At 38.4% G+C, this 16,450-nt stretch overlaps 1 protein-coding gene across 1 annotated transcript in view; it reads right to left on the bottom strand.

Moving 5' to 3' along the window:
* Nucleotides 1-16,450, bottom strand: part of LOC145977863 (uncharacterized) — a 263,309-nt gene that overhangs the window by 49,107 nt on the left and 197,752 nt on the right. The window contains exon 15 of the mRNA XM_083110188.1: nt 9,660-9,748. Coding sequence (XP_082966314.1) covers nt 9,660-9,748 — 89 coding nt within the window. The remainder of the gene's footprint in view (nt 1-9,659; nt 9,749-16,450) is intronic.

The following is a 16,450-nucleotide window of genomic DNA, read 5'->3' as shown; positions in this document are numbered from 1 at the left end:
GTACAGAAGAAAAGAGAAGTGAGCTATTGAAAGCAAACAATGTGTAACCCAAATGATTTTTGTGTATAATGTTGTGTTTATTTTCTGTGATCTCAATTAAATATTTGTGTATATTGATGAAAGTCATATATTTTGCTTCTTTGTATAAAGAGAATATGACAAAGAAATTGCCTGAATTATGTATGAATGGCATGCTTGAACGCAAATATTTGTATTGCGTTAGTGTTTGTAGAAAACAGTTTGTAATCGTGCCCCTTTTATTGTAAATTTTCTTCATGTTCGACAATTTAATGTATATTGATTAATTGTCTCACGCAGAAACTTCCTAAGAGAGGGGATTATATTGTGACGAGCACAATAGTTACAATGTTGTGATGAGTTTGCAATGTGAATTTATGAACGTACGTGTTCAAAATGAAACATATGACTATCGAATATAGTAAACAGTTTGTAAAAAGTTATGTACCATATCTAAGTTATAAATACAAAAAAATATTAATATTGGAATCTAGTTTTATGTTGATAAAAATGTGTAGGTTTCAGAAGTGAGACCAATAAGAACAAAGAATTACCATCAATCGGAAGTTCAGTGTGGACAAGAAATTATACATCCAGATTTCCGAAATACGTACGAGCCATAGTTACGGGTCATTTAGGAAGACGATTGTTATTGGTAAATGCCGGTGGAACAACGAGAAGGGTACACCTGCATCAAGTGAAGTTTAAATCTAACAGGTCGGATACCGACAGTGGAGAAGATAACTATTTGATCTTTGATGGTTCCGTGTCAGCGCAGGACAGGGCGTGTGAGGAGAGACCACAGACTGGGCGAGAGGAAGCTGTTACTGCCTCCGCAGTGAACAGTCCACGACGATCTTTTAGAAGTAGGAAACCACCTGACAGGCTGCAGCTGTCATTTGGAAGAAGGGGAAAGTTGCAGTAGCTAGATTGTGAAACATCTATGATGTTATTATATCTTTGAATATAGATGTTCAATTGTTTTGTTGATTTGGATTGTCAAGCATGGAGTTAGCCATGTTGTATATTCTTAGTTATGGATTAAATTATTATTTTGTATAAAATCGAACCCACATGATTTATTATATCATATTACCGTGGTTGGTAACACAACAGAGAGAAAGAAACTGAATTATATTTGGTGTGAAGATCAAGCGTGAGGGAAACATATCTGAATGGTGCTCAGAGTTGCCAACCAAGTGATTGAATTTTCTGCTTGTAGCTGTGGCGTGATATGCCCACAGAAATTAAGTACAATATGCCCATGGACATTATTATGAGGAGAAAGGACCACAATGTGACTGGATCCAGTGTATTCGTTGTAGTATGTGGATGCATGAAATATGTACCAAATTCACGTCCATGTGTCCAAAGTGAAATACAATTTCTCACAAATGTAAGAGGCTATGGTAAATTCAAATAAATGTTGTTAGAAACGCTGTGCTTGTCTGTACAAATGAATGAATGTACTGAAGGAGCCGAGCTCGAACCCTGGCCTGTGCATGAGTGTTTCTTTGTAACCACTCTTCATCCGTTTAATTTAATCAACGTTCATCGCCATGGCAGAAGTTAGTTAAAGTTATGGAACAGCAACGCTAAATAAAAAAATCCTCCCAGTGCATCTGCAGGTCACTGTGAAATCAGGAGTCCAGAATTCTCTCTTTATGATTGTCCCTCGTGACTTCCATAAGCTCATTAGTTACTTATTGCGATTAAATCTATGCAGCTAGAAAAAGTGATGGAAGGTGGCAAAAATGCAATATATTAGAGAGGATAACAGGTAACAATAAACACCTTTTTGTAGTTTCTTAGATAATATTAATTTGGTTCTCTTAGTTCTGGAATACATTTTCATTCCAAATTATTTCATTATTCACTGCAGAGTACAACACATAGGAACAAGAATGCGCACTCGTCACGGGTTCAAATCCCGGCTTGAATTGTTCTTTGTGAGGTCCCTTCATCTACTTCATCATATCATCATTGTTCCTCGTTTTCGCCATAACCAAATGCGGCAGAGAACGAAGTATAATACACCAAACCAACATCAACAATTAGAACGCGCGTTATCTAGCCAAAATTAATACATCAGTATTTATAACTGTTTACCTTACCAATTTTTTATAATGAAGCCCAAAATAATAATAATAATAAAAGGTAAAGTGCTCCCCTGTGCATAGCACCACGCCATGGAGGCGTATGGAGGGTGTGGGGGTTACGATCCAAACTTTCTTGATCCGGTCGTGAGTGGGCGTGATGTGATCAGCATCACGCCCCTGACCGCCTTTACCCCCCAGGGTTTCCCACAGGTACCCATGTTACTCGACGCTGGGTGGGCGCCGGGGCCGCTTCCAACGTTAGAAAAGTTCCCGGATTTGAACCGGCCGGGGATCGAACCCGGGACCTTTAGCATGGTAGACCTTTAGCAGACGCGTTACCGACTGAGCCACCGCGGCAGAGCCCAAAATAATATAATATTTAAATAAAACACCACAAAACGAAAGCGTGAGCAAATATTTGTTATTTAATCATTATATATTTCATATTAAAAAAGAAATGAAACCATAAGATTTTTGTCTGCACATAATGCAAGTAAGTTCCCATTTCATAAACAAATAAAACTACATCCCATATTATACATACATATTGTACAACGTGTAAAAAGTTGCTGTGTAAATACAGGCAATATAAGTAAATATAAATATAAGTAAAATTTTCCCCTGAGTTCTTTAGAGGATTTACAAAGGAATCAAAGGGAAACCAATCCCCTATTTATCGTGTAGGAGATAGACTGGAGGACCTGAAAGTATGGGTTTTCAACCATAGGAGCGGAGGGCGAGGGGCAAGGGAGGCAGAAATCATCCCTTTCCCTTCGGGCGGCTGTCTCTACCTGGATCTGGTAATGCGGAGGAGAAGCCAACTAGAGTATCCAGCCTTGCCAGCTGATGACGTCGAGGGACGAGAAGCGCATAGAAAAGAAGTGTTGCATATGAACTGTGGCTTCAAGACAATAAATATTGTGATTTGAAAAGAATGTGAGACGTGAGATTGATTGATCTATCTCTGCTAGACTAGCTACTCCTCAGTGCACGTCACTGACCACGAGAAACTGCTACTTGACGCGATATATTCCTAGACGCCCTTCCCGGTCCAAGAACACAACCTACATGACATGTAAACAGTGACATGTGGGAACATGCTAAAGACAGGATTACACAGGAACCATAACCTAACACTGATATTGTAGCAGATATAAATAAAACTTGGGATGCAACATGAAATTTCACAGAAAGAAATTATATTTTGTTGATGTCAATATAACATTTAAACAAGAAGAAAGATTTATGAAAAGTCACAAAATTTCGAGGAGAAAATAAAATAAACGGGATAGTTATTAAAGAAACAGTGAAGGTAGGGCAATTTTGACCCCTTCAGCCTATTTTAGTGTTAAAGGAGTGAGAAATCACGGGACGGGATATTGAAATGAATTTGATCACCCGTACGTGTCCAGCGTTCAAAATTGAGCAACAATATACGGGCTACCCTCGCCAAACTGCAGTCAAGGTTGAGGATATGATTACCTAAATGTTGCCAAGTACACCATAAAGATGGAGAAATACGTCAGTGGCAATTTCCTCAGCTTCTGATGCATTGTGAATAATTGTGTCGCCTTGCAATCAGTTCCAGTTGGCATAAAGTATACTTAGAACAAACTTTGGAAACATATTTTTTGATGCAATTCTCCAACGTCTTTTTGCGGTATTCGAAGCTTACTAAACAAAGACAAAAATCAAATGCAATTTCTCTTTGGAATTTGTATTCTCGCATTATGAGGAAACTTCAATATTATTCTCATTTTTGCCTAAAGAATGCATGTTGAAGGCGTGATGTAATTTATCACATACTTATTTCCGGATATTTCTATAGCAAATGCATAATTTACTACACTCTGTCTCAACTATCTCTGGAGCGAACGAAAATAAAGTCTTGCTCCAGAGATAAATGAGACAGGGTATTCGGAGAACCTCATGGTCATGGTTGCATCCGATCCCAGGACTTGGCTTTATTCATCCATCACTGTGTGGAACGTGAATGCAAATGCCAGTGCAGGTGTCCATTCTTGTACCATTTTTTTTTATTCTCAAAAGTAGCTGTACAGGGGTCCCGAGTTCGAATCCTGGCCTGGGCATGAATGTTTGTGAGTGTCCATTCATCAATTTCATCACTTCATCTCTCATTCACATCTTCGTAAATTAGCCAAAAGTGGCACAAAATGTGAAGTAAAATAAAACGAACCAATCAATCAATCAAAGCTACCTGTAGCCTACATTCTTGAGCTTATTGAATGGAGTCGGACAACTCTTTCGTCATAACTAACTCTATAAATTGGTAAAAGGTATGTAAATATACATCGTATGATTTTGTAGGGATGATATCGGCCAACGCAAGATGACAAGTTGACAGACCAAAAAGTTATTTTCCTTTTCACATCCTTCACTGTGTACTAAACGCTTGTTTTAAAATTCTTCAGAATGTTTCAGACACATTACTGGGAGGTCTTGCGTGTTACACGTTTCATTCGTTTAAAGGAAAATTGAATTTCTGGAAACACAAGTAAAAAATCGAAGAAATAATCCATTCCAAGCAATATGAGCTTCAATGGTACGTTTAAAATTCAACGCAAATTTCTCCAATATGTTCGATATCAGGCAGAATATTCATCACAACTTTTTCAAAGGATTTTGGCATCATATGAAAATTTCATGATGAGTTAGAATAGCATGATTTTCTTTTAACTATAATGTTACAAACTTCTGACTTAACCATCCTCTGTTCTATTCAATTTTTAATGAAACCTGAATAAGTTGTCCATTTTTACCGGGTTTAAAAATGCAGGAAATTCCGAAACTTTTTTTTACAAAAATTACATTTTCGAAGTTTCCAAAATATTTTAAAATGAAAAATATATTACCATGTTATCACGTATATGGGGGATGTATGTTGCAATTTCTAACCACAAATCGGAAAGACCCTAATGCAATTGAGAAGTGTAGTTGTTTGGGAGAATTCTACATCAAAGTGTTATGTATGGTGTCGAGTGATTAAGATTGTATAACACTTTTAAATTGTAAATTTTTACACAGGTTCAATTTTATATGAAATACCGTGGATTAATTTCTTCAGTGTCTCCTCTGAAGCGCAGTGTCATCAAGGCGATACCCTATGGATGCCTTTAGTGGTTCGGATCCTACTTAAAACTAAAAGTCCAATCCCAATTAGCCTATCTGTGCAGAAAGTGGACTTAAAACAACAACTCAACAGGATTCATTTCTTCAGAATTATAATACGATTCGCAGGCAATGCACGATATCACAATCAGAAGCTGATAATATTCTAATACAACACATTTTATTGCTTATTTTCTTCTTGAACAGAATATAATGATGGTGTTTAGCATAAGAATAAACCATATACATAGAATAAATTGTAAAAAATTCTCGAAACAAGCAGTGAGGAAGCATTGTTTTGATTGATTGATTGATTCAATGTTTTAAGTCCACTTTATGCACAGTAAGGCTAATCGGTACTGGACCTACAGTTAAGCTTGCTAAACGATGCAAAAGAATTATCCTTTCGCCAGGTTCAAGATTCTGAGGTTGAAAAGGCAGTGTACAGCATTCGATCAAATGCTGCAGGAATGAACAACATTACGTGCAAAATGCTTAAACTGGCCCTTCCCTTCATACTTCCGGCACTCACGCATACTATAATTTTTTCTCTGAAAACCAGCCAATTTCCAAATGCATGGAAAGAAGCTCGAGTTCAAAAAGCTCCCCAAAAGGCAGACGTTAACCTCTCTAAGCTATTTAAGACCAATTAGCGTCCTATCAATATTTCAAAATTCACAGAAAAGATAGTATCTCTACAATTAAAATATTAAATTGCAAAATATAAAATCTTACCTGATTTTCAATCAGGTTTCCGTGCTTCTCATAGTACAACCACGGCATTATTATCTGTCACGGACAATATTTTACGTTCGATTAACGATAAAAAACTAACTATACTAGTATTATTAGACCTTTCTAAAGCTTTCGATCTTGTCAATCATAACCTTCTCCTAGCAAGAATGAAATACTACAGTTTTTCGAAGCCTGTAATAAACTGGTTTCATTCATATCTACACGAAAGAAGACAAAGGGTTTTTTACCCTGCCGACACCGGATCATCACCGATAACATTAAATGGAGGAGTCCCGCAAGGTTCCATTCTGGCCCCCCTTTTATACACCTTATACGTCGCTGATATATCAAAGACCATCAGCCATTGTAATATACATTGTTACGCGGGTGATACGCAGTTGATGATATCGTCATCACCATCGGATTTGTTAAACAAGATAGATAATCTAAACAAGGGATTTACATACCCTTAACAAGTGGCTCACTGCAAATGGGCTCGCAATTAACCAGAATAAATGCGTGTACACAATTTTAGGCTCTAACAACTATTATCTTGAAAAAGTAAATTATGATACAATTAACATCAAAATTAAAAACCAAAACATAATTTATGCATCAATGGTTCGCTGCGCTCGTCGCATTTATGCACAGCACGCCAGGTGCCTTGCTCCGCGGAAGTCGCATTATTGCGAGTTCATACTTCCACTCGCTGCGGGTGTCGCATTTACGCAGTACGTCGCTTTTAGTAGCCTTCAGATATCTGTTGATACTATTTGGAACTATTTGAACTTGTAGTTTTGTTTATATCCGTATGATGTCGCTAATTACGCCTCCGTTTAGAATACGAGCGTTGAGTGCTCTGACATGTCAGTTTCAAATGCATGTTCGAATGTAAACAACATGGCTTCGTCAAGTCGTCAACACTTGTCTGATAATGATGTTACTCAACTGTTATTTGCCGACTCAGAATCAGAAGGTGAATTAAGTTGTGACGATAATAGCGACAGTTTTTATGAGACTTCAAGTGGTGACAGTGATTGTGTAGTGTCAGATGAAGAATTTGTACCGCCGTCCGTAACATCATGGAGCAGAGTGCAAAACAGCATTGAAGTTCGCCACAGGAAAGTGCTAAGTTACTTGGTGACAGTACAGTATTAACACACCATTTTCTTGTTTTATCAAATAATTCCCCCGCTCAGTATTTGAACACACAGCAGAACAAACTGAAGTTTTCGCCACCCAGTATCTTGATACTACGAGGGATGATCGGAAAGAAAGGTTACAAAGCATATAACTTTTGTTTTATTCACTGTAACGTAACGAAAATTTATGTGTAAATTAATAACATGTTTGTCTTGTTGCGAGTTTGAGGACTTCGGATTCTGACCATGTATACCCGAGAAGCGGACATTTAAAATGGCGACTCGTCTAGAAAATTGGTCAAGAGTAGAAGTGAGAGCAGTGGTGCGTTTCCTGTGGGCCAAAAACAATACACCTGCTGACATTCATAGACAGATTGTGGAGGTGTATGGGGAGGAGACAATTTCAAGACAACATGTTGCGAAGTCGTGTCGTGCCTTCAAAGAAGGACGGACCAGTATTGTTAATGACAACCCTGGACACGGCGGTAGGCCCAGTACCTCAACCACTGACGTGAACTGTGCTCTTGTGGATGAGTGTATTCGTGAGGACAGAAGAACATTACGCTCAATATCAGCTGAGCTGGGACTACCATTTGGTTGGCTGGCCACCATTATCTGACATGTGATGATGTCAAAAGAGCTGCCTCACGGTGGCTTCGAGAACTTGACGCGGGTTTCTGTGAAACCGGTATTTAAAACCTCTTCTACCGTTGTGCCAAGTGCTTGAACAAAAAAGGTGATTACATCGAGGACTAGTGTTGAGTGCCCTCCATCAAAAGGTGTGTTGATCTTCCAGCTATGTCTAACACATACGCCATAATAGGCTTTGTAAACTTTTTTTTGATCATCCCTCGTACTTACGAATTTCCACGCCGCTCCACCACTATGCGTCATCCCGTGTTTTGAGAAATACCATACCATCAGGGACTACAGAATGGTTTGAGAGTGCAAGGAATGACTTTTGTAATTTCTCTATAACATATTTTGCAATGCATTTTTTTAAAAATTATTCTTTGAAATTTGTTTTTCAAAATTTCAAAATTTTTCAAAATTTCATACCACCAGGGACTACAGAATGGTTTTCCAGTGCAAGGAATGAATTTTGAAAGTTCTTTCTCATATATAACGCAATGTAATTGTGAAAATTATTTGTTTATAAAAAAAAATATTTTTTCAAATTTAATTACGCAGCCAAGAGATATTGTGTGCCAGAGAATTCCGCAGCGATAGAGTTAAAAATCTAGGCCTTACTTTTGATCCTAATTATTCCTGGGCTGGGCATATCTCAGCGCAATGCACAAAAGCAATAACAATAATGAGATCACTCTACAGGAGAAGATACTTTTTCACTAGAGAAACGAAATTATATCTCAGCGAAACTATAATATATCCTATTTTTGATTACTGTGATGTGGTGTACGGCAAGAATTTATAACGTAAAATATCGAACAAAATACAAAAAATACAGAATTCTTGCATTCGTTACGTTCTCTCGATCAGGAGAAATCAGCACATCCTACCCTTGCTCAATACATACAAAATACTTAACATGTCTAGCGACGTCTTCTGCATCAGTGTTCTACAATATATAAGGTATTAAAATTGCAAACACCTATCTATCTCCACGAGAAACTGACATTTAGAAATTCCATACATCCATACAATACTAGAGGTCGGCAAAAAATCGACAATCTGCTCTCAGTTTCGAAGGCTCATTCTCCCTCTGGTCTGCAAAGGTTTGGAATGCTCTTCCCGATTATGTTTATTTTGCTACAACACCCAAAAACTTCAAAGAACAAGTCTTATTATTTTTATTGCAAAGACAATAATTGAGCATTAGCTCGTACGGATAAGTAGCAAGAATCAAGTAAAGTAAACACATGTATTTTGCAAACACTTATCTGACACAACGAATATTTCAACCTGCGTGCATGCTATTTTACTATCGATCTGGAAATTGCGTATGTACACGTGTGTATGTGTGTGCGTGTGTGTATGTGTGTATGTGTGTTAATGTATCTGTCATTGTATTATCTTATAATTTTATTATTTTTCATTTATGTCAAATTTATTCATGTTATGTTATATATTTGATTTCAGTATTATAAAAATATGTATTGTAACTTTTATTCACGAGAGTTAGGTGGTAGAGCAGCCCAAGGCTGAATCTCGCACTGTAGTAAATTTAAAAAAGACTTTTCAATTCAATTCAATTCAATTCAAAGTGGGATCCGATCCACCATGTATCGAACCCGGGACTCCTTAATTACAAGGCGACGACGCTACCTCTGCGCCATCGGGGAGGCCTTGATTGATTGAGTTGGTGTTTTAAGTCCACTTTATGCACAGTAAGTCTAAACGGGACTGCACCTATAGTTTAAAGTTGGATTCGAACCACTATGTGCCTCCTCCGAGTATCAAACCCGGGACTCCTTGATTACAAGGCGACAGCTCTACCACTGCGCCATCCGGAAGGCAGAGAGAGGAATCATTTTGTTCACAGAACTAAACCAAATATGGAAAAACGAAACCAAACCTTGAACTTTAGAAAGTCTCTCATGCGTAGATCTTCAAAACATGATCCAAACAGCAAAGCTTGGACTGGGTCGAGCGATATGGAAGAACCTGCGGATGAAGAAAGTACGTGAGTTGTTGTCAATATTTACTACAAGATTTTTGAGTCATACGAAGAACAACATACTGGTATTTTTTTCATATTGTTATAAATGTGTATTGTAATTGACAATAACCTTCCATCCTTGGCACTATACCAGTTCGCATGTTATTGCAAGAAGTTGCAATTTCTGCAGCTACTCACCGATGTCCGACTGGTCTGCTTCTACCAAGGCGCTTTTAAAGCAGGTGAACTTTATGATTGAGACTGGCTTGTGATTTAAGTATTTAGATCTATCAAACATTTCTGTCGTTGAATAAGCAACACACTTAAACGCAATTGGAATGAAGAATCTACAGATAAGTTTACGTACTTACATCTTCAGAATGGTCATTATTTGTGGAACAGAACAACACTGTCTCAAAGCCGGTACTAGGCTCTATGTTTTCTTGTAGGTTTAGCTCCACGAAACACCAATAACTGTGGGCGACTTGGCAAGGGGATCATTCGAATTTTGTCACTTTTATAAATTAGGTCTATATAAATGCCGAACTACAGGATTGGGTAGATATTTGTGCGTTGCATTTGGAGCAAGACATGATTTCTATAACTCCACAAGTGGGACAAACATGGAGAATGGAGTTCAGAAAAGTGAAACGTGAGGGGGCGTAACATGATCAAATAAATAATAAATCAGGAGAAACGGAAAGGAAAGCAGGGGGAGAGAAAGAAACACGGTAAATAGCCACTGGGAATGACAGAGGATACATGTTTATGTAATAGTAATTCGCAAATGGAATATTATCGTTTTAATTATCATTCATCAAGTAGAACTTCCAAATATATAATACGAGGGGCGTATCATAAAGAATTACACTTTATTGTTTTAATGCAAAATGAAATGGCGTAATTCCACGCACTGCGCAGGATGGGCGCATAGGTACCTTGTCTACCGAAAGCTGGCAGCACCGTGTGACAGTGCGTAGTCTGTGACCTGTGCAGCCGTCGAAGCACAACGTCACGAGTGCTGTTGCGGACAACATGGAACAAGATGAACGTGGTCAACGATGGACGAGTTGGTTTTTGTGGAAGGAAGGGGAAACAACGGCATGTATCCATAGACGGTTAGTGGCTGTGCGTGGCGAGTATGCAGTGTCACGGAAAACGGTGTATAATTGGGTAACTGGCTGGAAAACGGTCAAACGTCGACGGAGAAGGGAAAGAGTCCAGGGCGACATGTGAGTGTGAAAACAGACGCAAACATCGCGTGTGTGGAAAATGTCATACTGGAGAACAGGCATGTGACGTTTACGAAACTGGAGAGGATTACGGGATTAAGCAGACGAACCCTGCAACGCATTGTGCACAGTGACTTGAAAATGGGTAAAGTGTCAGCTCGGTGGGTACCGAAATGTCTTAACGCATGCCACAAACAACAACGCGTAGACATTTCCAGGGAGCTTTTGGAACTTTACGACCAGAATCCAGCTGATTTCATGGGGAAGCTTGTGACAGGTGATGAAGTGTGGCTGCATTACCACGAACCGGAAACCAAATCCCAATCCATGCAGTGGAAACATAAGGGTAGCCCCCCACCCAAGAAATTCAAAACAGCGCCCACGGCTGGGAAACAAATGGCCACTGTGTTTTGGGATAGTGATGGCATCATCCTCATTGATTGGCTACCGAGGGGAACCACCGTTAACAGTGCAGTCTACGTGGCAACACTGACGCGGTTGCGTCGTTCAATTCAAAAGAAGATGCAAGGCAAATGGGGCAAAGGTGTGCTTCTACAACATGACAATACCCGGCCGCACACCAGTAGTGAAACAACAGCTGCTATTGACCGACTGGGTTTCAAGGTGTTACCACATTCAGCATACTCTCCCGATTTGGCACCGTCCGATTTTCACTTGTTTGGCGCCATGAAGAAGCCCCTGCGTGGTCACCATTTCAACAATTGTGAGGAACTCCATGAGGCTGTCCAGCGATGGGTGCGCACAACTCTAAAGCTATTTCTAAGCTAATTTATTGAGTGTGCATTTCGTTTAAATGTTTTCAATTTTTAGGTTTCCTTATGTCAATTGCAAGTTGTGCTGTGTGGCACCAAAGTTGTAAAGTATCTGATATCATGTATTTTATTATATTTATTTAAGTTTAGTTTAAGCTGTCAAAGATTTTAATCATTTGTAATTGTATGTTTTATCAAATTTTGTATCTTCTAAACTTGTAATTGTATGTCATGTATTGTTTATGTAAAACTGCTGTGATAAGGTATTAATGCTGTTCACCACCGTGTAAATGTGTATAATGATGTTGATAATAATAATTATAACAATAATAATAATAATTATTATTATGCTTCCCATCCGGTTATTATTTTGGCATCGCTATTGAGATATAAATACTTATGCCGTAAGCATTAGTCATAAGTTCACAACTAGCGCCGTCAGCTTAGTAGCGGCAGGAATTGTATTCTATCAATATCAAACGGGTTGGCCGAGTGCCTAGGATAGTAGCGGGCTGTGATCATAGAATAACATGTTTGGATAAGTATCACATCTACTCTCAGTTGTGAATATTTTTCCAGTGTCTGTTCGTACGAACGTATCGAAGGTGACCAGATTATTAAAACAACAAGACGGACATTTTTTCACATAATTCTGAATGAAAATTGAACACAACGGGACGGCAAAATACACAGATTTTTATATAAAAACTGTTTCACAATATAGAGTACATAAACATTTATGTTTGAAAATTAAATAATAATAATAAATAAATATAGTAGGCTATATAAGCTTACATATACCTAATTACCTGTTATATCAGCTTGTTCATAAAAATGTCTTCAGACAATTTTGTTCTTGTAATTTAGAGACGTACAGAGCGGGATAAGGATGGGAAAAATTAATTCCACACACCAGATGGGATTGCAGACCCATATTCCTGATAGTTTCGGAATTTCTCTTGAAAATGTTCAGATAATTCCTGACATATCACAAATTCTATAATGTTACACGGATTAACTGCCCGAAGCAGCTGTTTGTGAATTTATAACGCCACAATTACCATTTCATTATAAGTTCCCGATATTGAACATTCATAAAGTTCTATTTTTTTTTTCAATTTGAAATTTTCGAACTGTTCGATAATCCAGAGAGTCGATAAATAATTTCCGAGTCTATATCGGAATGGGAAACTATCTTTCCGATCTATTCCTGTTGGAGATGTAACAGCATGTGGGTTAGCTTCAGCTATTACTTCTACTCTCTCTTGGTTGGGTATGGATTTAGAGAAAAAAATGTTTGTTCAAGGATATGCTGGCGATGATGTAACGCATGGTAGATTTAAGGGGGTCAAATCGATAATTTCAGAGAATGCCCAAAAGCAATTATTGTGTATTGTTTAGCACATATTTTACTCTAGGTGTTGCACATCATGTGAAATTTATACGATAAGAAACTAGAGATTGTAAAATCAGTTATATATTTTTCCTCGAGTCTTTTGAAAGGAATTTATTTTTAAAAAACGCATTGGAAGAAAGCCAAAGAAACACCGTAATATTCTCAAGTTGTTTGACACAAGATGGACAGAAAAGTATCAAAACTAAGTAGTGTGACTTGTGGAATTGTTTTCATTAACTGTAGAAACTTTTCAGACTTTACAATTTACCACTACAAGAAAAACATTTCAGCAAGCTCTTCAGTTTCTTCAGTGTGTAACCTGTGGGGAGTTTGAAGTATCTCCACTTGTTCTAATCAAATTGTTTTGATGCATTGCAACATTATTTTGGGCATCTTGAAAGGTGGACTGTTCAGTATTGTGAACATGTCAGCATTCTAATAGAGATCATCATCATTATCCTTCGCCGTTTCCTGCATCTGGCTGCGTCGGCATTGAAGTCAAGACTCTCCATTTTCTTCTGATCTTCCACCATTTATCTCTTTCCACGGTGTTCCAAACTTCTCCTCGTTTCCTAACACTGTCCGCTATCTGCTCTTTCCACCGACATCTTGGTCTCCCCCTTGGCCCTTATTCCCATTCCTTGTGCATTGTTAGCTCTTACTGTTAGTCCTTCTGCATCCATGCTCTTCATGTGTCCAAACCATCCCATCTGTACCTGATCTATTATGTCATGAAGCTTTACCACTCCCACTGTCTGTTGTATCTCCTCATTCCTTATTCTATCTCCCTTCTAGTGTTTCCCAACATACTCCTTAAAAATGTCATCTCCACTGTCTCCATTTTTCTTCTTCTTTCTTCTATTTGTAGTAGAGATATTTAAAAAAACTAATAAAGAGTTGTGGTGAGAACTTAAATTTATTCCAAAGCAGAGAAACTGATGAAGAAATACGTAAAGAGACCTAGAACATCCAGCCGTCCAATAGGAGGATCAATGCACCACCTGAGAGCACCAAAGAATATTACAAGGTAAGCCTCTGTCGTCCATTTTTGGACCATTTTGTAGTACAAATGAACTCACGTTTCTCTGAACACAGTCAGCACATTGCAACTATTTTAATGCCTGGGCGTAATTTTAAAATGCATAATTTCATAAAACAATCTAACTGTAAATTGAACCATTCCCTCTCATTAATACAGAGTTATCGAGTTACAAGAAGATGCTGAAAAGATATTTGACTCCACGATGGCACAGTCATCTGCTAGCAGCATAGTAAACTGCTTACTGTAAACAGTTAAGTGCTCGGGCGCTTATCTGTTCAGTCCGCAGTTTTCAAGTAAAGTTTCTTCATTGTGTGATAGCGGCTTAGTTCATTGTGGCACCGAAATGGAATTGCAAGGATAATGATATATTAGAAGTAGATTTCTGTTTTCTTATTAGGAAGTGTAAACAATATGATAATGGGACTCTATATATGTACATAATAATTATGTTGTACATATACAACTTTGAACTTTGTCAGGTCCAGCCCCCTCCCCCCGCTTCCTAACAAAGCTTCCAGTCACCGGTGTCCCAGGTTTTCACTTATGAAATACAGGAATTCTAATCATACCAAAAGTTGAACTCCCCTTCCCCACCTTATGTGAACTATATATACGCCCATGATAATGAATGATTTTGGTCAATTGAAGTTTGTTACGTTCCCCGGTTTAGTCTCAATGGATCTGCTTACTTTTATTCCTCTACGGCGAGTATGAGATTTATCAGCCTACTTTGAAGCCCTCAGGTTGTGGGAAATCAGATAAGGATATGCTTACGTAAACCTTACTAACTCTCGCGCACAAAAAAAATATATAGATGTCAGTTAATGTTAATATATTACACTTGCACTCGCAATTAAACTCCTTATTAGAAACAAAATTGTACTAAGATCAGTGGCGTAGCGTCCTAATACGCACATACGCCCGGCGTTCCCTGATTTAAAATTTTAAAAATGCGTAAATGCTGTAAATATAAAGTAAAACGTGACTAATTATATACATGTTTGAGCATAATGGCATTATAAATGATATTTTTCGCGATCCGTCTACAACGCCCCACTAACAGCTCTCGTTGTAGCATTTCTGTAATGTCTTTGCTTGCCGGACGCCGGCTAGGTTTGGCGTACAGGACCATGCCTGTCTGTAGGCAGAGAGAAGGAGGGAAAGCTTGTGGCTTGGATCTCTACAGCACGGGCGAAATGCTCTCGCCATACGCGGGCGTACGGAGCACCTGATTGGTTCTAGGGGCCATGTGACCTTTCCTGCCTTCCGATTCAAGGCGCTGTACTTCCGATGCAGACGACAGAAGTAGAATTCCTACCCGGTTTTTCGCGCTCGTACCTCTGCTCGTGCTGTGTGATGCTACAATACGCAATATTGACTGACGTATCTTTAATGACCACTGCATCGTGTAATTTATCGCAAGAACAGTGAAGTGCATTAAAAACTAAAAGAACAAAAAAGTTTTGTCAAACAAGTTGATAAAGTCCTCGTGGTAGAAGTTTAGCCTGTGGCTGCTCTACCACCTAACCCACAAAATTATTTATTTAAAAAATATTTTTTCGTTAGTATCTAACTGCCTAATATTGTGCCAGTGGAAATGTTTAGCATTCGTTTCAAAACTCTTAACATCGTATGATCACTTGACAAAATTATTTTAAAATGTTTATCAGCATTCTCAAGATGCAATAAACAGTGGTCTGAAACTCTGAATTACTACTAATAGGCACTGTTACGTCAGTAGAGTGTACGATTGTTGGATAATCCACCCACCTTCGCGTCAGAGTGTTTTGCACAGCGCGCTAAGACGCCAGAAATTTCCGGTTCGAATCCCGGCCTACGCATGTTTGTTCTTTGTGAGAGTCTCTTCATCAACTTCATCAGCATCATCACTCATATTCATATTTGCGATTAGCCAAAAGTGGTAGAAAGCGAAGTAAAATAAACCAAACCAATCAATAGTTGTATCCATGGGTGTCCGGAAGGGGGGCCGTGCCCCCCCCTCCTGGAAAATGAAAGTCAACCAAAAAATTATGTACTTCACACATAAAATTTCATTTTAACCACAATAATATTTGTTAATTTTTTCATGAACACCATAAATTCAAATTTAAGCAATGTTTTTTTAGGGAACAACACTCTTTTGGGGGAAAATGATACTTGTTTGCCCCCCCTGGAAAAAAATACCTTCCTTGCCCCTCCCTGGAAAAAATCCTGCGGACGTCCATGCTTGTATCATCCACAACAATGAAGTTTACTGTTGTTCT

Source organism: Lepisma saccharinum, chromosome 23 (genome assembly GCF_977018435.1).
Source record: "Lepisma saccharinum chromosome 23, izLepSacc3.1, whole genome shotgun sequence".
Classification (NCBI taxonomy): Eukaryota; Metazoa; Arthropoda; class Insecta; order Zygentoma; family Lepismatidae; genus Lepisma; species Lepisma saccharinum.
This window is presented reverse-complemented; position numbering and strand designations above follow the sequence as displayed.